Source organism: Thunnus maccoyii, chromosome 12, assembly GCF_910596095.1.
Source record: "Thunnus maccoyii chromosome 12, fThuMac1.1, whole genome shotgun sequence".
Taxonomy (NCBI): Eukaryota; Metazoa; Chordata; class Actinopteri; order Scombriformes; family Scombridae; genus Thunnus; species Thunnus maccoyii.
Window position 1 is genome coordinate 31,659,939 of NC_056544.1, and position 27,335 is coordinate 31,687,273.

The window sequence follows — 27,335 nt, forward strand, 5'->3', positions numbered from 1 at the left end:
CCTTATCAAACGCACCTTGTTCCTAATGATTAGTGCTGCAACTGACTATCATTTTCATTATTGATTGATTCTATCAGTTGTCTGTTATTTGACAGGCAGTAGAGAGACGCAGTCGATTAGTCAATGAAACGTTAAAAACACAGTGAATCTTCAGTTTACTGTCAATATGACAGAAAAACAGCAAATTATCACACATTTGTGAAGCTGGAATCAAAGAATGTTTGACGTTGTTGCCTGAAAAAACGACTGAAACGATGAATCGAATAACAAAACAGTCGCAGATGAATTTCGTTGCTGCTCTGCTGACGACCTCTGACCTGCTGGACGTTTCCAGTTTTACTCAGAATCCACCTGGTTTATCTTTGCTCCTCATCCTCTCTCCTCCTCCTTCATCCTCCTCCTGTCTGTCTATTCTGTTGTTGTTTTATTTCACACTTGTTTATCTGTGTAAACGTGTGTTTGGTGCCAGTGAAGCTCTGTGTGTTGATGTGAGTGGAGCCACGGCGCCCTCTGCAGGTGGATTCTCACCTTTCTGTCCCATGATGCCTGTTTGAACTGACTGTCAGCTGACTCTGCCTCATCAGGAGCCAAAACGTTCTGCTCTTATAGATATTTATTCTCTTAAACTCCTGGTTTTTCCCCTGAAATGTCCCTTTTTATCCGGTGAAACATCTCCGCCTGACGCTCGCACGTTCTCGCCTGGTTTTAAGAACGAAACAAAACATTTTTAAGGGAAAGTTTGTGACTGAATCATGACTCCTTGTTGTTTCACTTCACTTTTATTTAAAATGTATGTACCTTTCTCCATTTGTAATGAATCACAGATTAAAGAAGCAGCTTTGATTTGTTGGAACAATTCACATGTTTAACTTTAGATGCTGATTTATGTTTGTATGTAACTTGTTATTTATGTCACAGAGTATATAAGTTTCACAGTGACGCTGGTTTAAAAACCTCTGGTATTGATTAGAGTTGTTCTCTGCGTCTCCTCCTCAGATGTGAAGGGTCCTCCGGCTCACCGGTTCTCCTGCGGTCAGAGTCCGTACACCGACAGCGGAGCCTGGGAGAGGAAGTACTGCATCCTGACGGACAGCCAGCTCATCCTGCTCCACAGGGATGACGAGGTCAGAGTCAACAACAACAACAACAACAACAACAACAACAACACCGCTTCACTGTCTTAAAACAACAGTCAGGTGTCTACATGAACAGTAAAAGAGTTTTTCACTGTCTGAGGAAACACAAACTCAGACTGATGAATAGAAGCTTCACACAGACTTTAAATACATTGAAAGCACATTTGAAGGATCTTTTAATATCCAGTGTGAACAGGAGGAATGATTACAGACACCTGACTGCTGGTTTAACACACTGGGAACACTGGGAACACTGGGAACCTCCTTTGATTTATCTCCTGTAGAGCTGAAACAATCAGTAGATTAATTTGATTTGTGTTAGTGATTTTTTTTTTAAGCAATAAAACACCAAAAATCATCAACTTCCAGCTTTTCAGTTGTCAGATTTTCTGCTTTTCTCTGTTTTAAATCATTATAAACTAAATATCTTCATAACTTTTTGGCTTTTTATAGACTAAACTATTATTATTATTATTATAAACTATAACTATTATCTCTTCTGTTCCCTCAGTGACTCTTTTTACTACAAATATTCCAGCTGCTTTGATAATCGATTAATTGTTTTCATCATTTTAAGACACACTTGAACAATTGTAAACCTGCAGTCAGATTATAAACACAGTGTCTGTCTGTGCCCCCCCCCCCAGGCTGCAGGGGAGGCCCAGGAGAGCCCCACAGACTCAGCGAAGGGTCGAAGCCTCCGCAGGACCGTCAGCGTCCCCTCAGAGGGGCAGTTCCCAGAGTTCCAGGCAGAGGGCGCCGCCATGCTGGGTAAGAACCAGAGAGACCCGATCCGTCATAAACAAACTGTCACACATCAACACTCAGCTGCTGCAGAAACTATAACAACAACATGTTTCAGTCTGAAGGCTTCTGCTGCTTTCATGTGATGGTTTCATCAGTTGGTCAGTCGATGGAATAATACTCTGACAAGCAGTTAATCTTTTTAATCAATTTTCAAGCAAAACTGCCAAAAATCTGCTGGTTGCAGCTTTTCTTTGTCGTGAAGCTGTCAGTTGATTGATTAGTTGTCAACTATTCAATGAATCACTCTGGAGTCGAGTCTTTCTTTGAGGAAAAAAAGCTAAACTTCTCTGATTCGAGGTTCTTAAATGAATATTTGTTCTAAATAGCAACTTTGTGGAGATTCAACATAACTTGATGTATTTTCTAGCTGCAGCTCAGAATTCATCTGAACTTATTCTGATAATCAAAGTATTTATAAGTGGTTTTTTATGTTAGAATTTGCTGCTTTTCTTGCTTTTGAATGACTAAATAGAATATTTTGTGGGTTTTGTGTGTCTGTCGCTCAAAGCTGCTGAACGAGATCAACTACAGCTGTGAGATGATTTTCATCAAGCTGAATGATTTAAAGTCTCCCCGCCAACTTCATTACCCATCAGCCCCGTCACCTGTTGAGTTTCACTGTATGTTTCCATGACAACAGAAACACAGGTTGTTGTTGTTGTTGTTGCTGTTATGCGACCTCACCGCCCCCCCCCAAAAAAAACAGGTTAGACCACAACCGAGCTCCATAACGTCTCGTTACGTAACACCTGAAACTGTGACAGAGCTGGACAGGATGTGGATTACCTGTGTGTGTGTGTGTGTGTGTGTGTGTGTGTGTGTGTGTGTGTGTGTGTGTGTGTGTGTGTGTGTGTGTGTGTGGAGGTTCACACCCAACACACTGACAGGAGGAGGCCAAACCCAGCAGGTATTATCAGGGATTAAAGTGAGGAGTGGATGTGATGATGTTCAGACTGCGGAGGAGGTTTCTGGTGGTTTAGTCTAAGTCTTTATGTGTGTGTGTGTGTGTGTGTGTGTGTGTGTGGGATTTAATGATGTCGTTTGTTTCTCTGTGTTGTAAGTACAGATGTGCTGGTATACTGTTTCTATAACACACTGCAGTGAAACATCTGGACAGGATCAATACTGCCGACCGTTAGGGATGAACCATATTATCGGCACGTCATCGGTATCGGCTGATAAAAGCTCTAAAATGAAATATCGACATCGGCCATTTCTGCCGATTATGAGAGGCTGATTTGTTGCCTTCTGCTCCGCCGCCTGACTGCGCCTCCCCGACGGTCCCGGTGTTTCCTCCGCAGGCTGCGCTCCACTCAGCCGCCCGTCAGACCTGCTGCTTCTTCCCACTTTAACCTGGTCTGTCGGGCGGCTGAGTGGAGTGCAGCCTGCGGAGGAAACACCGGGACCGTCGGGGAGAAACAGTCCATCGAGGAGCCGCTAAGTTCGGCTGCAGATAGGAAACATATAACGGCGGTTGTCAACCAGCGTATTCGGTGCATTACCGCCACCTTCTGCTCCGGAGTGTGGACCAGAGATTAAATCCTACACATTAATCCTGTCTGTCTAATAAACTCAATGAAAACTCTACTGCTGCTCCCACTTGGCAGGTTCATTAAAGTTTTAACACTGAGCTCCTGAACTCCAGTCTTCCTCAGTTCTTCCTTCATATATTGTCTTTCTTGATCATTCTTAGTTCAATCTATGCTTGAACGCATAATAGTCTCCTCAGCCAGCTGGTAAAAATATGTGTATATATCGGCATCTCTCTCTGCTCCACTCGCATCCACCGTCTCTTTCCCGCCGCTCTTTCCCGCTCGCTACGCAAACATACTAAGCGCTGCCCTATTCCTAAACGGAGTTACGCTCGCTACCGATATTTAGCGTTATTTTTGGCATTAAAAAATATCTTTTGGCCTGGCGGGGGTTCATTGACATTATTACAGGAGAAACGCTGATTCAGTAACCGTTCAGTAAACGTTGAGTACAGTTAGACCCAGCAGGCTCCATCAGGTTGGGCGAGTTCAAAGTTGTGAAAACAACGGGGGTGTTTTGAATACACCCCCGTTGTTTTCACAGGTAATTTGTTAGTCTGTCCCTCCCGCCGCAGGAAATAATCAAGCTGTTGATGTAGCACTTTTCTTCTTCTAAAAGTAACACGGAGATTATTCGACCAATGAGAATTTAGTCGGACGAGAGCATATCGACCAACCAGTCGACCAGTCGACCAGTCGACCAGCAGACTACAGCCTTAGAAATATCGGCATATCGGATATCGGCAAAAAATCCAATATCGTGCATCCCTGCTGTCATTACTGTCCGTCACCTGCAGCCGCTCTGACCACGACCTTCTTTATGAACATCAGCCGTGGACTCAGTGAAGCGTTGCGACGTCTTATGGATGTGTAGTCGTAACCTTCACACATCATGTTCTTCCTCACCGTCGTCTTCAGCTCTGCTGCTGTTTGTCAGTGATGAGGAGAAGAGAAGAAGAAGAGCCCCGTTTAACTGTTATCATGTTAAATGTCTTCTAAAATACCTTTTAAAAAATTAATTCAACAGTGCAGTTACTGCACAATTCTTTCACTCCAGAAATCTATCGATGGATTTCATCAGGAACATGAACGTGTTTGTAGAATCTGAGAGACGCTGAGCTGCTTTTAAAGTGATTTCCTGTCACATGTCTTAAAGTTTAGGAAGGCGTCGCCCAGAGGGAACCAATCACAGGAGGATTTATACTGGGTTTAATGCAGGATTTATACTGGGTTTAATGCAGGATTTATACTGGGTTTAATGCAGGATTTATACTGGGTTTAACGCAGGATTTAAACTGGGTTTAATGCAGGATTTATACTGGGTTTAATGCAGGATTTAAACTGGGTTTAATGCAGGATTTATACTGGGTTTAACGCAGGATTTAAACTGGGTTTAATGCAGGATTTATACTGGGTTTAACGCAGGATTTAAACTGGGTTTAATGCAGGATTTATACTGGGTTTAATGTAGGATTTATACTGGGTTTAATGCAGGATTTATACTGGGTTTAACGCAGGATTTAAACTGGGTTTAATGCAGGATTTATACTGGGTTTAATGTAGGATTTAAACTGGGTTTAATGCAGGATTTATACTGGGTTTAATGCAGGATTTATACTGGGTTTAATGCAGGATTTATACTGGGTTTAACGCAGGATTTAAACTGGGTTTAATGCAGGATTTATACTGGATTTAATGCAGGATTTATACTGGGTTTAATGCAGGATTTAAACTGGGTTTAATGCAGGATTTAAACTGGGTTTAATGCAGGATTTAAACTGGGTTTAATGCAGGATTTAAACTGGGTTTAATGCAGGATTTAAACTGGGTTTAATGCAGGATGTATACTGGGTTTCAGACTAGACTTATACTGGGTTTAATGCAGGATTTATACTGGGTTTAATGCAGGATGTATACTGGGTTTAATGCAGGATTTATACCGGGTTTAATGCAGGATTTATACTGGGTTTAATGCAGGATGTATACTGGGTTTAATGCAGGATGTATACTGGGTTTAATGCAGGATTTATACCGGGTTTAATGCAGGATTTATACTGGGTTTAATGCAGGATTTATACTGGGTTTAATGTAGGATTTATACTGGGTTTAATGCAGGATTTATACTGGGTTTAATGCAGGATTTAAACTGGGTTTAACGCAGGATTTATACTGGGTTTAACGCAGGATTTATACTGGGTTTAATGCAGGATTTATACTGGGTTTAATGCAGGATTTATACTGGGTTTAATGCAGGATGTATACTGGGTTTAATGCAGGATGTATACTGGGTTTAATGCAGGATTTATACCGGGTTTAATGCAGGATTTATACTGGGTTTAATGCAGGATTTATACTGGGTTTAATGCAGGATTTATACTGGGTTTAATGCAGGATGTATACTGGGTTTAATGCAGGATTTAAACTGGGTTTAACGCAGGATTTATACTGGGTTTAATGCAGGATTTATACCGGGTTTAATGCAGGATTTATACTGGGTTTCAGACTAGACTTATACTGGGTTTAATGGAAGATTTATACTGGCTGAAGAGGAATAAATCACTGCAGTTCATCTTTAAACACATGAGGCTGAAGTTTGTGGAACTTGTTAAAGTGTCTCGGGGAGTTTAGATTGAGTCTCTGGCTGCTCAGTCCGTCATTACAGATCATAACTCAGTCGGACTCTCAGGTGGATGTTTGTCCCTGCTGGTTATAATGAGGCGTTGGGATGCAGCCTGTAATTTTTGCTGCTGTGTGTGGGAACGTTGCTGTGCAGCGTGGGACCGCTGCGGCTGGGGAATGTCTGAGGACAAAGCGTCCAGTGTCCGTCCGTCCGTCTGAAGGAGCCGGACTGACCCCGCTGCCCCCAGTGGGACGCCTGGGCTGAGGGGATTCCCACCCAGAGCTGCAGGGGTCTCGGGAGGGTTTACATCACCGCTAAACAAACAGGACACGTGGGAAGTAGAAATAGTTTGATTCACTTTCTATATGCAGTCATTAATCGATTGATCGGTTATCAGATTGATGGAAACTTCCCTCGCTGCTCGTCCTGCTCATTCAGCCACAGAGACGCTCATTCATTCACTGACCTCCTTAATCCCCCCCCTCACCCCCCCCGCCTCACCCGCCGCCCACCAGCCGAGGGGGGAGCAGGTTATTTATATGTTAATCTGCCCAGTCTGCCCACACACAGGCCTCTGACAACCAGTTTATACTGGGTTTGTACTGGGATTAACTCAGGATGTAAACCTGGTTCATTATTGGATTTATACTGGGTTTAATGGTGGATTTATACTGGGTTTAATACCAGATATACACTGTGATTGATACTGGATTTATACTGGGTTTAACACTAGATTTATTGTGGGATTGATACTGGATTTATACTGGGTTTAATACCAGATTTATACCGGGTTTAATGGTGAATGTATACTGGGTTTAACACCAGTTTTTATTGGTTCTTTTTGTAGTTTATCCTGAGTTCGTACTGGTATTCTGGAGTGTTTGATAATGTCTCGTTATGCTGCTGAAAGATGTTAACACTGTTGTGAAGTGAATGAAGTCAGACAGGAAGTGAACAGGATACTTAAACCCCTTTTATTGACCACTTCTTCTTCTTCTCCTTCTTGTTTCCCCTTGTTGTTGTTCTGCTTCCACTTCTTGTTATTTCCAGTCAGCAGCAGCGGTGACAGTAGCTGAGGTGTAATTTCAGTCCACTGATTACAGTGTTGACTGACTGCTCATTAAGTCTCAGCTCTGAGACGCCTGCAGCACGTCGTCTTCTTCTTCTTCTTCTTCCTCTTCCTTTTCTTCCTCCTCTTCCGCTCTGGTGTCGGTGTGGCAGGACGGTCTGGACTGATACTGAAACCGGAGGTCATGATAAGGTCACTGATTACAGGAAGTTGATCTGTGTGTGAAAACCTTCACTCAACCTGCACAGGTGACACCTTCACAGCAGTCGACAGCTCAGTTTTCTCTATTTAACATCTGGACTTCCAGGCGCTGTACGAGAATTCACAGTTACAGGTGCAGTCAGTCGTATTTCAGTGGTTCATTGCACAAAATAATTATCTCAGCAGGTTTTCAGATGTTGCTGATTAAAGGACGAGTTCACAGTTTATTCTAGTCTCTTAAACCGACAGTCAGGAGCCCAAATGAACATTACAGCTGTTTTTCTTGCTGTAATCATTCCTCCTGTTCATACTGACCATTAGAAGATCCCTTCATAATGACCTTACAATGGAAGTGATGGAGGACAAAATCCACAGTCCTCCTTCTGTGCAAAAATGTATTTAAAAGATGTAGTATTAATACTTTAAAAAGGTAAATGTAGTATTAATACTTTAAAAAGGTAAATGTAGTATTAATACTTTAAAAAAGGCAGATGTAACATTAATACTATAAAATGGTAAATTACTACTTTAAAAAGTAAAAGTAAGGCTGACGTCATTTTCAGCATCACAGTTTCCTTGTTGTGACTTTTATTGTGACGGTCCGGGCGGAAGTGTGTGTGTGTGTGTGTTGACAGTGAGTGGGTGAATGAGTGAATGAGGGTGAACTCTAAGTGAACATGAGTTCTCTGCTGCGCTGATGGACTTTCTGGGTGAGTCTTCGTTACTTTAACTAGGTTTTGATAATAAGAAAGCGGAGCTCCGGGTGTTTCTCACCGGGCAGCGGTCCAGCCTGCAGCCGGCCGTCCGCTCACTCTGCCCGGACTGCAGGTGTGGAGGCTCCGCCTGCACGAACCTGCCGCTTCTCTCTCTCAACAAAACGTTTCATTTTTCTTTTCGTTTTGTTTCGTTCAAAGTTCAGACTGAAGTCAGAAATCATCTGATCGGTATGTACAAGTTAACAGCGTCCTGCGGGATCGACGCGATCAGTTATTGACGGACAGTTATCGATCAGGATCAGAAGTGATCAGAAGTGACGCGCTGGATACACAAAGTGATCCGCAGCTCAGGAAAGAAACACATTTACTTATTAATACTCTGCTTTCTACTCTATAATACCTGAAGGCTGGTGGGAAGTAACTTTATTGAAGTACTGGATCAGTTTTGAGGTATTTTTACTTTACTTGAATATTTCCATGTGATGCTACTTTATACTTCTACTCCACTACATTTATTTGACAGCTTTAGTTACTTTTTTAAAAACTTTTCATTGTTTAAAGGATCATTCTGGTGATTTTCTATATTTTTTCTTGATGTTTGGATCCAAACCAACAATGAACTGATCTACTAACCAGTACTGTGTTTGTATCAAAGCTGATATATCTGATTAAAACAGGTCAGTGAGTCACACCGCTGCTCTGGGTCACATGTTCCTTCATCATGAAGAGTTTGGTCATGTTAGTTTGTTAAGAAACGTCTCCAAAGACTAATAACAGCATCATGTTTTCAGTCTCTGGAGAGTAGTTCTGTGTCTGGCAGACGCTACTGAGCATGTGCAGAAACAACCTGTTGACTTTATAATAAAACTCTTTACAATGAGGAACAAAGTCAAGAGGTGACTCTTACCTACCGATACTTGTTAAAAGATCAGTTCATCGTTGGTTTGGAAAATCACCAGAATGATCCTTTAATGATTAAACCAGTTGTTCACCATCGTTTTGTTTGAGTGTAGTTGTGTCTCCTCGTCATGTTTCAGATGTTAGTGGAGCTTCATCGCCGCGAGCGACGCGCTGTCATTTCAGACATTATTACTGCAAAAATAAACTTTATAGTCTTTATAGCCTTAAAGTTCCTCTCAGATCAGCTGATTATTTCTGATAAAGTAGTTTATGTGTGTTTGGTTCTGGTTGGTGATTGATTATCTTTACTTTATGATTATTTTCATTATCCATTAATTTGCTGTTTATTTTTCAGATTAATCCAATAATTGCTTTGTATATAAAATGTCAAAAATAGAGAAAAATGCTGTTTATAAATTTCCTGAACCAAAGTTGACGTCTTTTAAATCTTATTATGACCAACAAAACTCCAAATATTCAGTTTACTGAATATAAAGAAAAGCATCAAATCATCACTTTGTAGAAGAACAGTGAATGTCTTTTAAATCAATTATAAAGAAGAGTTGCCAGTTAATGTTCTGCCCATTAATAAATGGTTAACTGGTTTACTGTACACTGAGATGTTCGTTTCCTCTCATGAACCAAAAACATCGTTTAGTTTCTCAGTCAACTATGACGACGTGAAAGTTTCTGCTCTGTGTCAGATGACCTTTGACCTGCAGACAGCTGCGGTCTGATGGCGTTCAGGTGTTTCTCTCCTGTGAGTGGTGCGGCAGCGTCGTCTCTGTCGCTCTGAGTCTTCCGGCTGCGTGCACTCGGCTGCTTCATTATTAACGGATGCTGATGGCGGTTGGTTTGAACCGCGGCGCTGCAGCTGTCCTCGGCTCAGCTGTAATTAGATCATTGTGTCTCCAGTTTACTGAATGAGGCGTCCTTTTAAAGGAACAGACCGCTGTTTTCATTCGCTACGAATATAACCTGCTTTATATTAACCATTTACACAACTTGACTGGGCTGCAAATAACAGTTATTTTCATTATATATTAATCTGTTGGTTATTTTCTCGATTAATTGATTAGTCTTTTGCTCCATAAAATGTCAGAAAATGGTGAAAAATGTCAATCAGAGTTTCCCAGAGATGTCGTCCTCAAATGTTTTGTTTTGTCTACAACCTCAAAATCTTCATTTTACCGTCATGGAGACTAAAGAAACCAGAAAATATTCACATTTAAGAAAAAATCTTCTCAAAAAATGACTCAGAGATGAACTGATTATCAAAATAATTGGCAATTTATTTAATAATTAGCAATTAATCGATTAATCAACTAATCATTGCGGCTTTAAACTTTATTGATATTCTTCAGAACTTCAAGCTGTTTATTTATTGATTTTAATTTGATTTCATTCTATTCTTATTATTAGATTTGATTGGGTTTTTCCTGGTTTGATGTGACAGAAGAACATTCAACTTCTACTCTGGATATATTTCATCTCTTTATCTTCTCTGGTCAACATGAAACCAGACTCAGAGTTTAAATCCTGGAGGAAACGTCAGAGGGATTCATCCTCTGAGGAAGATGAATCCAGATGGATCCAGTAGTTGTTGAGATGTTTCAGAGTAACGATGGTCGACCTCCAGTATGAACAGACAGATCTGAGTCGTTGTTTCTCATGTAGCATCGTATCATCAGCTTCATCAGCAGTGACGAAGCTGTTTTTCTCCTCAGGCTGCTCTTCCTCTCTAACTGAGGCTGTAAATGTGGTTTCTGTTACACTCTGCGGCTTCATGAGAGCTGGTTGACAGACTGGTCCTGGATGTCAGACTGTCTGTTCATGACTGGTTCTCCGGGTCTGGACCAGAGATGTACTGGTTCACCGCCATGAAACGTTCACGGGTATCAATACCGCCGACCGTTTCCATCACCATCATTACTGTGGTTGTTGTTGTTTTCAGCAGAGCAGCTCTGATGTCTTCCTCAGTGGTTTTGTTCCTTCCTACTGGTCACACTGGTCACACTGAGGCAGAATAACCAGAGAACCGGTTCCTGTCTGTCCGGCTTTCTATTGGTTAACCTGCTCAGTCTTCAGTTTATGTAACTGATAAAGTTGCTGCGTTCAGATGTCAGACGTTCTTCCTCGTTGGTCAGCGTCAGCTCTGCCTGCAGTAAACAGTATAGACTTCCTGTTATTATGGTCTGTGTGCTTATAAATGAGTGTTTATAGACTCTGAGATCCTGTCTGTTCAGTGTTTAAACTGTCAATATTAATCAACAGAGCTGCAACATTCAGACCAGTTCACTGAATCACAGCGTCAAGTCATTTCACTGTATTTTACCACTAAAAGTAGGATTTTAAGACTCTTTGATTATTGCAATAATACAGTTTACTGTGATAAACTTATAACTGTGATACAGCACATCTCCAGTCAGGACCTCTGGTGAGTTTGATCAGTCGTAAACGTCACTGAAGAAATAATCTGCTGGTAGTTTCTGCTTGAAGTCTTGTGTGTCTGTTACTCAGTTTAGAATCTTTGGATTATTTTGAGTATTTAATAAAAAACTAAACTTTATTTTGTTGTCAGTAGTCGTTGCAGCAGCTTGAAGCGTGTTTTCACACTTTGTGCTACATTATAAATTTCTCAAAGAGCTTCAGTATAAAGTCAACAGGTTGTGAAGCAAATCTAAATATCAGCAAATCGGATATCGGCAAAAAATCCAATATCGTGCATCCCTAGTTTCTAAACAAACTAATGTGACCAAACTCTTCATGAGACGTGTTTTTAATCAGGTATATCAGCTTTGATACAAACACAGTACTGGTTAGTAGATCAGTTCATTGTTGGTTTGGATCCAAACATGAAGACAAATATAGAAAATCAGCAGAATGATCCTTTAAAGTGTGTTTTTCCTTGTTGTGTGTTGACCTACAGTCAGCAGTGAGCCTGAACGCCTCCTGCAGGCGGTGTCACGGTGTAGCTGGAGGGAAGAAGCTGCTCCTCAGTAGTAACACTGATACATTCAGAGGAATGTGAGGCTGTGAGAGGAGGCGGCCACACAAACACAACCGGTTTCATTCTCTCTCTACATTGAATTCTTTGAATGTTTGTTGCTGATCCGTGAATCTGCTGACAGCTGAGAACAGGACGGGTCATCATGTTGATTCTGTTATTTATTGACTGAACACGACCACAAACACTTTGATACTGCTGCAGATTCTTTTACTGATATTTTACTTCAGGTGTGTTTATGAGCGGAAAGTTGTTCAGTATCAACGTTTTGAACATAAATACAAACAGTTTCTCATCACGTTGAGAGAAAACGTCGCATATTTAGTCGTATATTAACGTCAGCTGACGGAGGATGACGTGTAACCGAAGCAGGACGTTTATTTTTTACTAGAAGTAGAAGATTTAATTCACTTGTTGAACGTTGCTCTCCACTAAACAATATGATGCAGCGACGCAACTAATGATTATTTTTTAATCTTTTTATTGATTAATCTGCAGATCACTTTGTTGTTTAACTGATTAATCGTTGCGTAACATCTTCAAATGTTTTGTTTTGTCTGATAAAACTTAAGATATTTAATTCCAAAGCAACAAATCATCATATTTGAGAAACCGGAGCAAGAAATGTTTGACATTTATACTTGATCTAAACAGCTGCAGATTCTTTTTCTTTTGATTGACTAATTGTTGCAGCTGTGATATTATAACACAGCTGGACTGTAAACTGCATGTTTAGCATGAAGATGAATCTGCATTAATATATAAGATATAATCCTGCAGGTGCTTCCTGTCACACGGTAACAGTGTGACATGTTTACATGATATCAGCTGATGACTTCCTGTTTGTGATGTTGTAGATGAAGAACATCAACATCAGCTTCAGTTCAGACTGATGAGTGTTTAATCTTCGCCGCCGCCGCCCCGCCGCGTCCCCGGCAGCTCTCAGGGAATTGAACCCTCGACCCGCCGGTGTCGGAGCTCCACCCGGCGCAGCAGACAGTCTGAACACAAAAGGCCTCTTTCATCAGCAGATTATCAGCGTTTGTGTCGGCGTTTCCAGCGTGTCAGGTGTGTCCGCTCGGTGGGAGAGTTCATCGTGTGTCAGCCGCCGCATTCCCAGCATTCCTCTCGCTGCTCTGCGATGACATCACACCCTCCCATTCATCCTCCCTCTCGCTGCTCAAACACAGAGCGGCCTGTGTTAGAGCGCCGCCCACGCTCAGAGTTGTGTTTACATGAGATTAAATAACCAGGTTAGACAGGTAGCAACAGTTTACCTGCTTACTGTCAATCTGTGTTTACAGGCAGCACATCAACAACTGCATATATATAATATTATATATTATACTTTATGTATCTGAGGGTCTGTGTGATATAAACTTCATCATCTGCTGGTGATGCTCAGACCACATGTTCATGTCGGAGCCTGTAGTCTTCCTCCGTTTACTGCGTCTTTATACTCAACTATTTAAAACCTACGTGTGTTATTGTTTATCTCTAGTGACAAACATCCATCTTCTGTAGGATTATATAGAAAATAACAGACGCACATCATTCACTGCTGCTCCAGTTTCACTGTTTCACTGTCTGAAAAAGATTTGAGTTAAAGCTGCAACTAACCATTATTTCTATTATCAATTAATCTGTCAGTTATTGTCTTGATTAGTTGTTTGATTCATAAAGTCCAACATGATGTCATCAAATGTCAGTTTACTGTCATAAAGACTAAAGAAACCAGAAAATATTCACATTTAGAATCAGAGAATTTGGACGTTTTCTTCTTCTCCTTCTTCAAAAAAAGCCTCAAAATAGTCGGCGATTCATTTAATATTTGGCAAATATTGATAATTATTAATCAACTGATCAATCTGAGTGATTTGCTTCGTACTCTGTAAAGATCAGTGACTGATCAGAACATTTCATCCTTGTAATTTAATGTAATAATCTGATCAGATTATAAAGCGTCTCGTTAGTTGAAGGCTCGTTGTCGTGTCAGTGTGACGTTTGGGTCCGAACGCAGAAACGCTCTGAACTTTTAACAGCTGGTCGTCGCCTAGCAACGTGATTTGTTGGCCGATCAAACATGTGGAAGCTCATGTTCCTGTTGGATGAGTTTGTACAGTGACAGTTGTGAACAGTGTTTGCATTGTTTTTCACCTGCTCACCTTTACCTGCAGCAACACGTCCACAGCGACGCCGACCCCGCGCTGCTGTTTATTATCTGAACTGAACATTATGAATATCATCTACAGCCTCCGTCACTGATCACACACGTCCAGCCCAGTCGTCATGACGTCACTGATCTAAAGTGTCACAAGTTTCATCTTTAACAAGACAGTTTATATAATGTTGTTTTATGTACAACTTTGATCTGTAGTTATGCAAAGTAGCTCAATAACTGCAGCCAGTCAATGAGCTACAAGTAGCTTAAAATTGTACTTCAGTACAGAACTTGAGTAAATGTACTTTAGTAACTTTAAACCACTGACTCTCTGACTTATTTTTAGCAGCGTCCCCCCCCCACCCCCTCCACCCGACTCGACAACTACAGAACCTGAAAATGAATGTGAAAGCTGCAGGAACAGACACATTTTATTACCTGAGAACTGTGTCTCCCAGGAATTAGTCTCAGCCGGTTGGTGCAGAGCAGCAGGACACACAGTGATATACAGTATATATACAGTATATATGTATACACAGCAGTAATATACTGTTTATATATATATATATATGTACTCATCAATATATTAGAGCCTGACTGACAAAGCTGATCCCTGACAGTTTAGAGAATCAGCTGATATATCAGCTGATCTATCAGCTGATCTACAGTATTGTGCAACAGTTTAAGGCGCTGACAGTAAAGTGAAGACGCTTTGATAAAGTGACTCATTTTTATTTATCAGTAAACTTCATATAAAGTCAACAGAGGAGACATTACATTACATTTAGTGATGATGTTGAACTTTACCGACACTCAGCAGCTGATTTGACACACAGCAGTAAAACCTTCCAGCAGAAACAACAAGTTACATCAGTTTATTTATTGTATATTTATATATTATATTTATTGTGTATATGAGGACGCAGCAGTTATGTTATTAAAGGATGCAGCTTATTGATTTATAATTCTGTTCAGGGTTGATGTCGTTAATAAATGACGGCTAACAGTTTATTTTAAAGCTCATTCGGCTAAAAACGACTCACAGATAAATGTTCTGTGTTGTTGTTTAAGACTGGAGACGTTCTGTGATCTGCTTCATTCATGGCTGACTGAAAGTACTGTTGGTGTTGTTGTTGTTGTTGTTGTTGTTGTTGTTGTTGTTGTCATCAGCACACCGTCTCTGTTCCACTGCCAACTGTTTGTGTGATGGTTGAACAGGCTACAGCTGTGGAACAGAAACATCTGGAACATTAAAGGTTTATCTGTCAGGAGGCCAAATATATTTCCCAGAGGGCCAGATTTGGTCCACGGGCCGCTGTTTTACCTGCTGCTGCTGCTGGTGTAAATGTTGTGTATAAATGTGTATACAGTGTAAATAGAGTCAGATGTGCAGCTCTCTATAGAACCTACTACAGTCTATCTACAGTTAAGTTGATGATTCTGTAATACAGCATCAAGTGAATGTGGATGTTTGTCCGTCTGGTTCTGATCCGTATGAACATGTCAGTGTTTGTTTGTTTGTTTGTTTTGTCAACTGTGTGAAGAGTTTCTGTTTACTTTTGCACAGAACTGTAGATTTATGAATTTATTATGTAAACGCATCTTTTAAAACCCTGAGCTGTAGTTATCAACAGTGTGAATATTAACATGACGGCGTCCTCTGCTGGACAAACATCCAAACATGTCTCTCATATTTCTCTGCACATATTCACATGATATAATATAATATAAACACACAGGAGACATTTAAAGGTCTGATGAAGAAAACTAACAACCTGTCAGTCCGTCTGTGAATACCGTCCCCCCTCATTAGCTCATTAGTTCCTCCTGAAGACGTTTAAACCAGATCACACATGTTTAGTTTCATGTTTAAAAAAGTTTTATTAATCTCTAAATCAGCTGCTCAACCAAACAAACAAACAAACAAACAAACAGTGCTTCACCCTGCAGTGTTGATAGTGATGACGGATCAATACTCAGCGGATCAATATACTGTTGATCTGAGTCTAAACATGAAGACAAATATAGAATATCAACACAGTATCAGCTTCTATATCATTAATACTCACCAGAATAATAAAATACTGACATTCACCAATCACAGCGGAAGGATTATACTAATTAATTATATTATTATCATTATCATTATTATTATTTTTATAGTTATAAAGAAAAGAAGAAACAAGTAGTAAAATATGTCCACAGCATTTCAATTTAATTTAAATTAATTTTTATTCTATTTTACATTTTTTATATCTTTGTTTTTAATGTAATGTTTTATTTTTATTATATTTATATATTTTTAATTTTTTGATTTATTATTTCTTGTCTTTATCTGAAGTTATTTCTTTTTTATCTGTTAAGTGATCACATTGATCAATCTTTGGCAATAAAATAAAACAACATTAAGTAATTAATCTTTATTTTTATAATCAAATATTTTGTTTATTTAAAGCAAAAATGCCAAAAAAATGCGTCTAAAATATGATGATTTGCAGCTTTTCTTTGTCGTTCATGATCCAACAGATCAATCAATAATGAAATTGATCATTAGTTGCAGTCTTCCATGTCGTCGTTAAACGATGTTAAACATCTGGATCACTATGGGATGTGCTGCTGGTCTCCAGTCTGACTGTGTCCTGGTCTGTGAAGGTCACAGAGTCTCTGAATCCTCCCGAAACGATTGATTGGTTGAGCCGTGACGAGTCTCCTCAGATCAATATCTCGTTACCAGCAGCAGCAGCAGGAGGAGGAGGAGGAGGAGGAGGAAGGTTAACCCTGAACACACTGACACTCACAGAGCAGACGGTTGTTGGTTTGATTCCCTGTGTCACAAATATCAACGTCATGACATGTTTGTAGAGAAGATTTAAACGTTGTGATAGAAAGTAACTAAGTACATTTATTCAAGTACTGCAGTTAAGTACAGTTTGAGGTACTTGTACTTTACTTGAGTATTTCCATGTGATGCTACTTTCTACATCTCAGAGGGAAATATTGTACTTTCTACTCCACTACATTTATTTGACAGCTTTAGTTACTTTTCAGATGAAGATTTGACACAATGGATAATATAACAAGCTTTTAAAATACAACACATTGTTAAAGATGAAACCAGTGGTTTCCAACCTTTTTGGCTTTTGACGTCTTACAAAAAGCAGTGTGTAGTCGGGGTCACATTTCACATGTCTATGAGTTGTTAACAGCTCCACCAAATAGTGATTTTTCCCTCTAAACTTCTCACATGCTTTCATTTCAATAAATGTTCAAATGATCCAATATTTCAGCAAAAATCAAAGATTAGAGAAAAAGTCCAAAAACTGAAAACAGATTTGTGTATCAGAACTTTGTTTTTTCTTCTTTCCTCTCCCATTAATCATCTCACCACCCCTCAGATTTATCTGCTGACCCTTTGGAGGGGCCCGACCCCTAGGTTGGGAACCACTGGACTAAACTAGCTAACTGTATATAAAGTAGTGTAAACTAGCTCCACCTCCAGCAGCTACAACAGTAACATGCTGCTCTAACACTGATGCTTCACTATTAATAATCTAATGATGTCATATATAATAATATATCAGTCAGAGGGACCAAACCACTACTTTTACTGCAATACTTTAACTACATCAAGCTCATAATACTTATGTACTTTTACTGCAATACTTTAACTACATCAAGCTCATAATACTTATGTACTTTTACTGCAATACTTTAACTACATCAAGCTCATAATACTTATGTACTTTTACTGCAATACTTTAACTACATCGAGCTCATAATACTTATGTACTTTTACTGCAATACTTTAACTACATCAGGCTCATAATACTTATGTACTTTTACTGCAATACTCGAACTACATCAGGCTCATAATACTTATGTACTTTTACTGCAATACTTGAACTACATCAGGCTCATAATACTTATGTACTTTTACTGCAATACTTGAACTACATCAAGCTCATAATACTTATGTACTTTTACTGTAATACTTTAACTACATCAAGCTCATAATACTTATGTACTTTTACTGCAATACTTTAACTACATCAAGCTCAGAATACTTATGTACTTTTACTGCAATACTTTAACTACATCAAGCTCATAATACTTATGTACTTTTACAGTAGTAAACTGCTATATAATTGGCTGCTACTAACCATCATGTCGGTAAGCCAACAACCTCTGGTTTTCCTTTAAATGTTGTTTTTGTTCTGCACAAAACATTTCGGCACCACAACGTCTCTTCCAGCATCTCTCCCAGCTATCAAAACATCTGAGATGGGAGGAAGTGAGCAGCCTCAGGCTCTCACTGTGGAAAACCCCAAACCTCAACAAAACAAAATCTGCAACAGGCTTCAAACAAAAAACTCCCACAGCACCTGAACACATCGCCAGCCTCAGTGTTCAGAGTCGAGTCAGAGACATAAAAAGCTGCAGCGTCCGTTTTCTGCCGCAGATCAGCTGTGATGGACGGAAACATTAATCGTTCATCAGATGCTCCGCCTACGGCTGCTCCACAGGGAAGGGAAGTGACATCATCAGTGGGCGGGTCTGAATGCAGTTTGTTTGTTTCAGTAGTTTCATTTTTGACTTCAGGGAGACTAAAGACTCTGAACTTACCTGATGTTTGCTTGGTTTGGAATATTTCTGAGTGTTCAACTCTTCACCTGCAGGTCTGAAAGTCCTTCAAAAAAAACATTGAATTAAGTATCCTCAATCAAAAAAAAAAAAGATACATTTCCTGTGAAAACCTCTTGAATGTTGTCTTACGATTAGGAAATTCTGACTTAGAAATGGCATTCACACCTTAGACTGTAAAAAAAGAAAAGAAAGATGAACGCAGCTAGCGTGACGTCAATCATTGGTTTGCAGCCTCGACTTTGGCATTTTGACCGTCGCCATCTTTAATTTTTGGAGCCAGAAGTGACCATATTTGGATGAGAGGGTGGAGCTATCCCTAATGCTAGCTGCTAGCTTGGTTAGCACGGTGCCGTCTGTGGTTGACTGTGATAATGCTAATGCTAATTTTCGCTAACGAAAAACATGCTTAAAACTACTACATAATAGTGACTATACTCTGTTAATCTGGGTTACGCCATCTTTACGTTACCCAACCAACCCTGCTTTATTGTCAGATTTAATTTAAATGGGGCCATTTGCAGCCAGTGGAGTCGCCCCCTGCTGGCCGTTAGAGAGACTGCAGGTTTAACTTTGAAGTCGTAATTACAACTGAGACGCATCTCACACGGCGCTTCAATTAAACAACAATCGACAGTATTACATATACGCTCTGATTGACTTCTTCTCCATAACAACAGCAGCCGAGGCTCATGGGTATCGTAGTATTCTTAGCCGTCTGCCAAAATCAGAAATTTCCCCATAAACGAAGCGTAAATAACGTAAACTGGTGTCAGAATATAAACCTGCAGGATCGTTACATCATCCGGTAGAGTTTCAGTGTTCAGTAACATCGAGGAGATCGATTAAAGAGGCTCATTTTTAGACTAAATAAGCAGCTTGTAAATGTAAATGTATCAATATTTATTTATTTATGTATTTATCCTGAGGGCAGTTCATGTATAATAAACAACATGTAATAAAGCAACATAAAGAGAAAACTGACAACTATTCTGACTGGATGAGTCTGAACATATATAAACAACACAAGATAGATAAACTGATTATCAGATTACTCGCTAACAATAATTAAAATATTGTTTAGCTGCAGCATGATTGTGGTTTGGCTGCACATTAAATGATGAACACACACACAGTTAATAGCAGAAGACCCCAGAGTTGTGTCCCACATCAGCCGGCTGAGAGGAAACTTATTTAGTAATTATCCTCTGAGCGCAGCGATAAATGCGTCCTGTAGCTCTGGAGGAAGAGAAGAAGAAGAGGAGGAGGAGGAGGAGGAGGAGAGAGAGAGGCTGCTGCAGAGCGAGAGAGGAGCGTCTGCAGAGAGAGAGAGAGAGAGAGAGAGAGAGAGGACAGGAGGAAGACACCAGGAAGGAGCGAGAGTAGAGAGAAAGAGAGGAGTGCAGTTGGAGGGATTGATTGAATAAATGCGGTAAAACCTCGTTGCTCAGAGAGAGAGAGAGAGAGAGAGAGAGAGAGAGGGTTAGATTACTGCTGAGTGGAGAGAGAGGAGGAGGAGAGGATGTGAGGATGTGAGGTGGAGGGAAGGATGCGGTGCTGAGGAGGGAGAGGCAGGTCGGACGCCAAGTCGAGGATGTTCATGGGACGAAGACGGACGTTTACAGCTTAACCTCATTGGCTGACAGGTGGTGGCTCATCCGGCCAATCCCGTCTGACTGTGTGTGTGTGTGTCCTCTCCTCAGATGATGGGGAACAGCTGCGATCGAGGTACCGTCTCTCTCTCTCTCTCTCTCTCTCTCTCTCTCTCTCTCTCTCTCTCTCTGTGTGTTTCTGTCCATGTCATGTGACCGACCTGTCATACCTGGCTTCCTGCGGCATGTTGGCTCAACTTTGTCCTCGCTCTGTTTTGACGGCGGCAGCAGTGAAGAAAAAAAAAAGAGGAGTGATGAAGGGTCCGTCGTCCATCATCACTCCTCTTCTCCTCGCTGCTCGCCAAATCCTCGTATCAGAAAGCAAAGCGAGAGGGGGGACGTGCATGAAAGTTTGTCCTCGGCTTCCTCGCGGCGCTGCATGCACGCAGGCAGGCTATCCTGCATCCTGCAGCTGGAACTTGATCCTGCACTTTGCAAACGCTGATATAAACTGCTGCATGCTGCGTTCGCTGTGTCTCCGTTACAGTCGAGCTGAATGTTTTCCTGTTGCAGAGAGAAGCAGCAGCAGAGGCAGAACGCTCGTGTGTTTCCATCCCGTCTGAAACAGTCATGTGAAGTTCACACGGTGCTGAGCTGCTGTCTGATCATCACACACTGAGTCACTGCTGCTTCAGTGTTGATCTGGAAACTGTTGACTGTGTAGATTGTGTGTTAATAATGATTCTATCTGCTGGTTTAATGATATTCTTCAAATAACCAAATTGTGTCCGTAACACTGAGCATCAAAAACTGTGAGAAACTGAGAGTTAACATCATGTCTGGTCAGATTAATAATTAACTTAATCTTTAATCAGGTCGCTCCAGACTTGAATCTGAATTTGCGCAGCGGGGATCATAGAGAAACGATTACAACATTAATTAATCCATCTCAGAGTGGATATTAATATTTGAATGATCACTTTTAATGCTCGTAGGGAGGTTAACTCCTCAATATATATATATAGCTGACCTGCTGGTTGGTCGCTCATCACTCCAACCTGAAGACTAAAGGTGACGGACCTTCTCTGTTCGGGCCCCTCAGGTGTTTAACGACCTGCCGGAGGAGATCAGGGAGGTTTTGTTTTAAAGGACTGATGTGTTTAAGGAGATCTGGATGGAATATAAGTATGTTTTAATTAGTGTGTAATCCCCTAAAAATAAGAATAGTTGCTTTTGTTACCTTTTAGAATGAGCCTTTATATCCACAGAGGGAGCGGATCCTCTTCCACGGAGGCCGCCATGTTTCTACAGTAGCCCAGAACGGACAAACCAAACACTGGCTCTAGAGAGGGCCTTTTGTGTTTTTTGTGAGTTTCGCGGCCACCGTAGGTTCACCATCTAGATGCCACTAAATCCTAAACACTGGTCACTTTTATTTTAAACTTGCTTTTTATTGATTTTACTATTTGTTTTAATATTAATTTTATGTAAAACACTTTGAAAAGTGCTATATAAACAAAGGTATTACTATTATTATTATTATTATTCTTACCTCCTCCAATGGGAGTGTTTTGATCCCTTGGAAAAGCTCCAGAGATCTTGTGTGGCCACATGTAGAGCTGCTGCTGCTGTTTGTAGGTGAGGAGTTATTTTGAGCTTCCTGTCTGCCGTCAGGAGCGTCCCAGCAGCTGTTAACGGACTCGGAGGCAGCCGAGGTTCAAGAGCCGGTTCAAGAGCAGCTCGGGCCTCCAGAGACAAACTCAGACGAGGTGGATGTCGAGTTAGCTGGAGAGGAAGTTAGAGGGTCTAAATTTATCTTTTTAAAATCGATGGATGTGGATCGGAGCCAGAGAGACCTGAGAGTGACTGATGGCGGGCGACTGAGCTCTGAGGAGCTTCATGGACAGCAGAGCAGTACTCCAGATGTTGCAGTCACATTTGTCCCGACTCTTTAATGATCATAGATGGATCAAATATTTACTGAGCATCTTTACTCCCGGGATCTTCAGCAGGGCAGGAGGTCGCTGCACTTCATCAGATCTGAGCGGAAATAACCTGAGAGACACAGGCGCGCTGCAACGATTTGATTTTATTTATTTCACCTTCATCTTCCTCAGGAACATAAAGAAGGAATATCTGATCACAGTGCAAATAGTTTGGCTCTGATTTAATGTATTTATAAGTTTTTCGACAACAGTAAGGTCGTGTAGAACAGAGGAAGAAGCTGCATCAGGGTGAAGGTTACACAGATTACACCTCAGCTGATTTATGGTCTGTCAGAGATTTGTTGATGATGATAAAAGCATTTAAAAACAGGAACCTTTTCCTTTTAGTGAATCTAGTTTCCAAAACTGAAAAAATGTTTTTGTGACAGAAATTTAGATTTGTCACATTTGGCTAACTAAAGTCAGACTTGTTCAGTAACTCAGGATATCTGGAGTTACTGGTATGTTGAGCTGTGTTTCCACCGGAGGAACTGGAGGAACTGGAGGTCTCTGCTGGGGGGGGTTACTTTCCAAAAGTACAGGAAATTTAAGGGTGGGGTTTGCATCGTTGACCGTCACTGATTGGTCAAACACACACACACACACACACACACACACACTGCTTCAACCTGTTAACCACTTCATTCATAACAAGACAGAGCGAGCAAGCGAGCTAGAGAGTGAATGCAGAGAGGGAGCAGCGGTAGCAAGAACAAAGCCAGTGAATGAAGGAAGTAAAACATTATTTTCTGATTGTTTCATGTTATTTCGTTCTAAAGCAGAAATAAAAACATCAAACACTCAGCGGATGATTTACTGTGGACACAGACGCTGCATTTCTCCTTTTTATTCATTCGTTACATCCGACTCATCAGCAGTAAATACAAAGAACAACAGAACAAATCTGAGTCGTGTGTGAAAACTGTGCTTGAGGCGCCGCCGTCACCTTTTAATTCTTCGTAGGTCTGATTTGCAGCTGGTTTTGGTTTTCTAGCTGGTTCCTCAGATGTGGTGGAAACACAACAGAGACTTTAAGTTCCAGGTTTAGTTCCTGAGATTAGTTCCTCTGGTTCCAAAGTGACTGGAACTAGAACTTTTGGTTGAAAAGGATCTGATGTGAGACTAACAGCAGTCTCAGGTCACATTGAGGTTGGTTCATCCCAGTGAGATGCTGCTGGGAGTTTGGTGATGTAGTGACACGATAGATCCTTTTCACAACAAACATTCTCACATGAATTACTAACTTTAATGATGACTGTGTTACATTTATTGAACCAGTTCCAGGCTCTGCTCACTGAACGATGCTTACTGGGACCAGAACCATCGTCAGTGTTTTGTATTATTTGCAGCGGTGCTGTTCCTGCTCTGAAAGGTCCACATGTCTGTTGGAAAAAGAATCTGTGGTGAACCAGTGTGGCTTACTGGTTAGTTTGGTTGCTAACTGGTTGATAGGTTAAAGGTATCCTGTGCAGTTTTTGACCGTGAGTAGTTGCTGTGGAGCAACGTTTTTATTGGTGATTCCTGTTTTTGCAAACGAGTGACATGTTACACGTTCCTGTTGATGGTTTCACACTTCACTGATCTGAAACTGACCCACAGATAATCTACCTGAAACCTGACGTGCATAAAGTAATTTTCAAAGAAGATGCTCTATCAATTAATTTGATCAATTAACAGGCAGCCACTGTGGGAAACAGCAGCTATATTATATAATAAAGCCCAAAGAATGACGGTGAAATCATAGAAACAAAAAATAATTTGTTGATGTGCTTCAAACACAAATTTCTAACACACAATAACTGAAAATCCACCTGAACCACCAATAAAACCTTCTGGACGATACAGACAGAAGACAAGACTCTTTATTTTATTTAATATAAATTAATAATAAATGTAAAATCTGTGAATCAAATTCCAAGAATTCAAAATTTTGTTTAACAGACGACTGATTTTCCTAAAAATATGTTTGACTTCAGTTTCCTTGTTAAACGTTTTTATCATCTTTTGACTTCTCCCGCCGTGATCGTGATCACATGATCAGAGCTGACACCATAAACACTCAGGTCTGTTCTGATCGGACGTATTGACACACAGACCCGACCCGGTCCGACCCCTGAAGACCTCCGTCACTGATCTACAGGTGGTGGTAACACGGTGGTTAACATGGATGTAAACAGTTCATTCACACGTTTGTCAGACCTCAAAGACAAACAAAGATGAAAACTCCATAAAGCATCTTAAACAGTATTGATAACGTCTGTCGATGAGTCTCTGCAGTTTATACTCCAGCAGAGGAACAATAGTTCAACACGGCTAATAAGCCTCGATGGCTCTTAAAGATTTAAGCCTGAAGAGGTTTTTGTCCACTTTGATTTCTTTATTTATAAGGACAACGAACATTAATCAACATTTCTGTGATTCTAAAACCAAAAGTGACAAGTTGAGGAATAAAAAACACTCAAACTATTCCTGAAGTATGAAAGCAGATCAGCTGAACTCAGCAGCATCAACACCTCGTCCGCCATGTCTGTCTGTCCTCCATCAGTCCAGCTCAGTCTGACAGCTCAGAGGTTGATGATGATGATGATGATGATGATGATGATGATGATGATGATGATGATGAGGTTGATTAATCTGTCGCTGTGCGTCTCTTTTGTCTTTGCAGAAGTGTCTTCGGAGCGATCTCCGAGGAGGAGGAGTATTTCCGGCGTCGGGAGCGCAGAGAAGAGCGTCGCCGTCGACAATCCGAACTCATCACCTTTCAAAGTGCCGGTGAGTAACAGACGACACGACGCCTGCTTCACAAGGACAAAAACACGCCTGAAACACGTTAATATCTGTTCATCTGTTGTCTGATAGTCTGTACAATGTCAGAAAACGTCAAGAGTTCAGAGTTCAAGTTGACGTCTTCAGTCAGAACTCAAAGATTCAGTTTATAAAGATGTTTCCTGATGAACGTAATTATTCTCAGAAAGGCAGAAGATTAATCAGCCAAACGAACTGAAACACAAACTTTAAAACACTTTAAAAACACTGAATGTTTCTCCTCTATTTGAGTTTGTTGGCGTCTTTAGTTTGTAATATGTGAGTGTTGAATAAACGATCGAGTTCCATCACTGATGATCGATCGTTCTTCTGGATGATCAGTCTGATAAATATCAAGTCATTACATCAGTTTTCAGTTTGCTTAATTTCCACACAAAGGTTTTATTTATCCTCCACGTTTTTTCCATGTTAGCAGCGACGCTGTGTAGCCGCTGATCTGTAGATTATTTTCTCGATCAATCGATTAATTGTTTATTTGGTAATTGGTGACGATAATGTTGATCAGTGTTTCCTTAAGTGCAAGTTAACGTCCTCAAATGTGTTGTTTTGTTCACAACTCAAAGATCTTCAGTTTACTGTCAGAGACTAAAGAAATCAGAAAATATTCACATTGAAGACGCTGCAATCAGAGAACTTTAGTGTTTTTTCTTTAAAAAAATACTCAAAACAATTAAAATATTATCAAAATAATTGCTGGTTAATTTTCTGTCGATTAATTAATTGTTGCAGCTCATCTCCATTCAGAACCAACAAACTTTATACCAGAAGTATTTAACTGAAATAATCCAAGTGTCAGATGGATTTTAGGATCTTAAAGGACCAGTTCCCAGTGTTCCCAGTGTTCCCAGTGTGTTAAACCAGCAGTCAGGTGTCCAGTTTATGTTGTAAAACAGAAGAGACGCTGCAGAAACAGTTTGAAAAGAGACCAAAACTGTTCATCTGCAATCAAAACTGTTGCAGAATAATTATTATATTTTCTGTCAACCGACTGAATTAATGAACTGTTTCACCTGTAAAGATCAAATCCAGATCAAAAGTACAGTAACGTATAAAGACCTGAACATCTAACTGACCCTCAGGATCCCTCACTGTAACTCTGATCTTAAAGGACCAGTTCCCAGTGTTCCCAGTGTGTTAAACCAGCAGTCAGGTGTCTGTAATCATTCCTCCTGTTCATACTGGATATTAAAAGATCCTTCAAATGTGCTTTCAGTGCATTTAAAAGTCTGTGTGAAGCTTCTATTCAGCTTCATCAGTCTGAGTTAGTCATATCAGTGGATATCTGACACATTTACAGTCTTTGTGTTTCCCTGTTGAGCTGCAGGTGGAAGTATAGTAACAAAAAGAGGAACTTTGGCACTAAAAAGACTGTAACGTTGAAAGATATCTACTGGATTTGAAGCTTCAGATGAACATTTAAATGGTAAGGTCGTTATGAAGGGATCTTGTAACAGTCAGTATGATTACAACGTGTCCTTGAAGCTTGCAGATGGAAAAAAGGATGTCAGTCGTCTTTAATAAACAGCCGGATGATGTTTGTAGTTTTAAATCTTCTCTCAGAGACAGAAACGCTGTCTGCATTTACACAGAAAATAACCCAATTAAAGCGACACTCCGTCTGTATAAATTGTCATGTAAATGTCTTCATCTGATTATCAGTCAGACTCATAATGCAGGAAAACCTGATTAACACATGATGTGATTACGTGTCGGTCACTGACGCGTGCAGTAATCAGAGTACTGCGTGTTTCATGTCTTCTATATAAAAGCATCAGTAAGTCAGTCCTGTCTGAACTATATTTAGCCGACAGACTCCAAACGTCTCATCATCCTCCTCGGCTGCCGAACGTGACCGCGTGTGTTTCTGTGTGACGGATGTTTAACGGCTCTCAGAGGTCGTCAGAGGTCATCAGAGGTCATCAGCACGTCTGACTGCAGCAGAGTGAAGGAGCTTTAGGTTTTTGAGATATTAAATCATAAACTCAACATGGCGGAGGAAACGCAGGAAACTATTTATCTAACTAAATAAGATGATTTAAATACTTTTATCAAGTTTTTAATAATATTTTTCTTGTACATTATTTTCTGTGACTGTAAATACATCTGTCCACTGCCTGGGTCTCTCTATTGTTATCTAATGTT

The 27,335-nt window shown here is 40.4% G+C and overlaps 1 protein-coding gene across 4 annotated transcripts in view; it reads left to right on the plus strand.

Moving 5' to 3' along the window:
* rasal2 (RAS protein activator like 2) overlaps window positions 1-27,335 on the plus strand; it is a 93,162-nt gene that overhangs the window by 37,902 nt on the left and 27,925 nt on the right. For 3 of the 4 annotated variants that reach the window (XM_042427746.1, XM_042427745.1, XM_042427744.1), the window contains exons 2-4: window positions 997-1,124; window positions 1,784-1,907; window positions 25,033-25,139. In XM_042427746.1, coding sequence (XP_042283680.1) covers window positions 997-1,124; window positions 1,784-1,907; window positions 25,033-25,139 — 359 coding nt within the window. Of the gene's footprint in view, window positions 1-996; window positions 1,125-1,783; window positions 1,908-7,978; window positions 8,076-25,032; window positions 25,140-27,335 lie in introns of those variants that run through there. The other variant, XM_042427747.1, reaches the window with a different exon arrangement.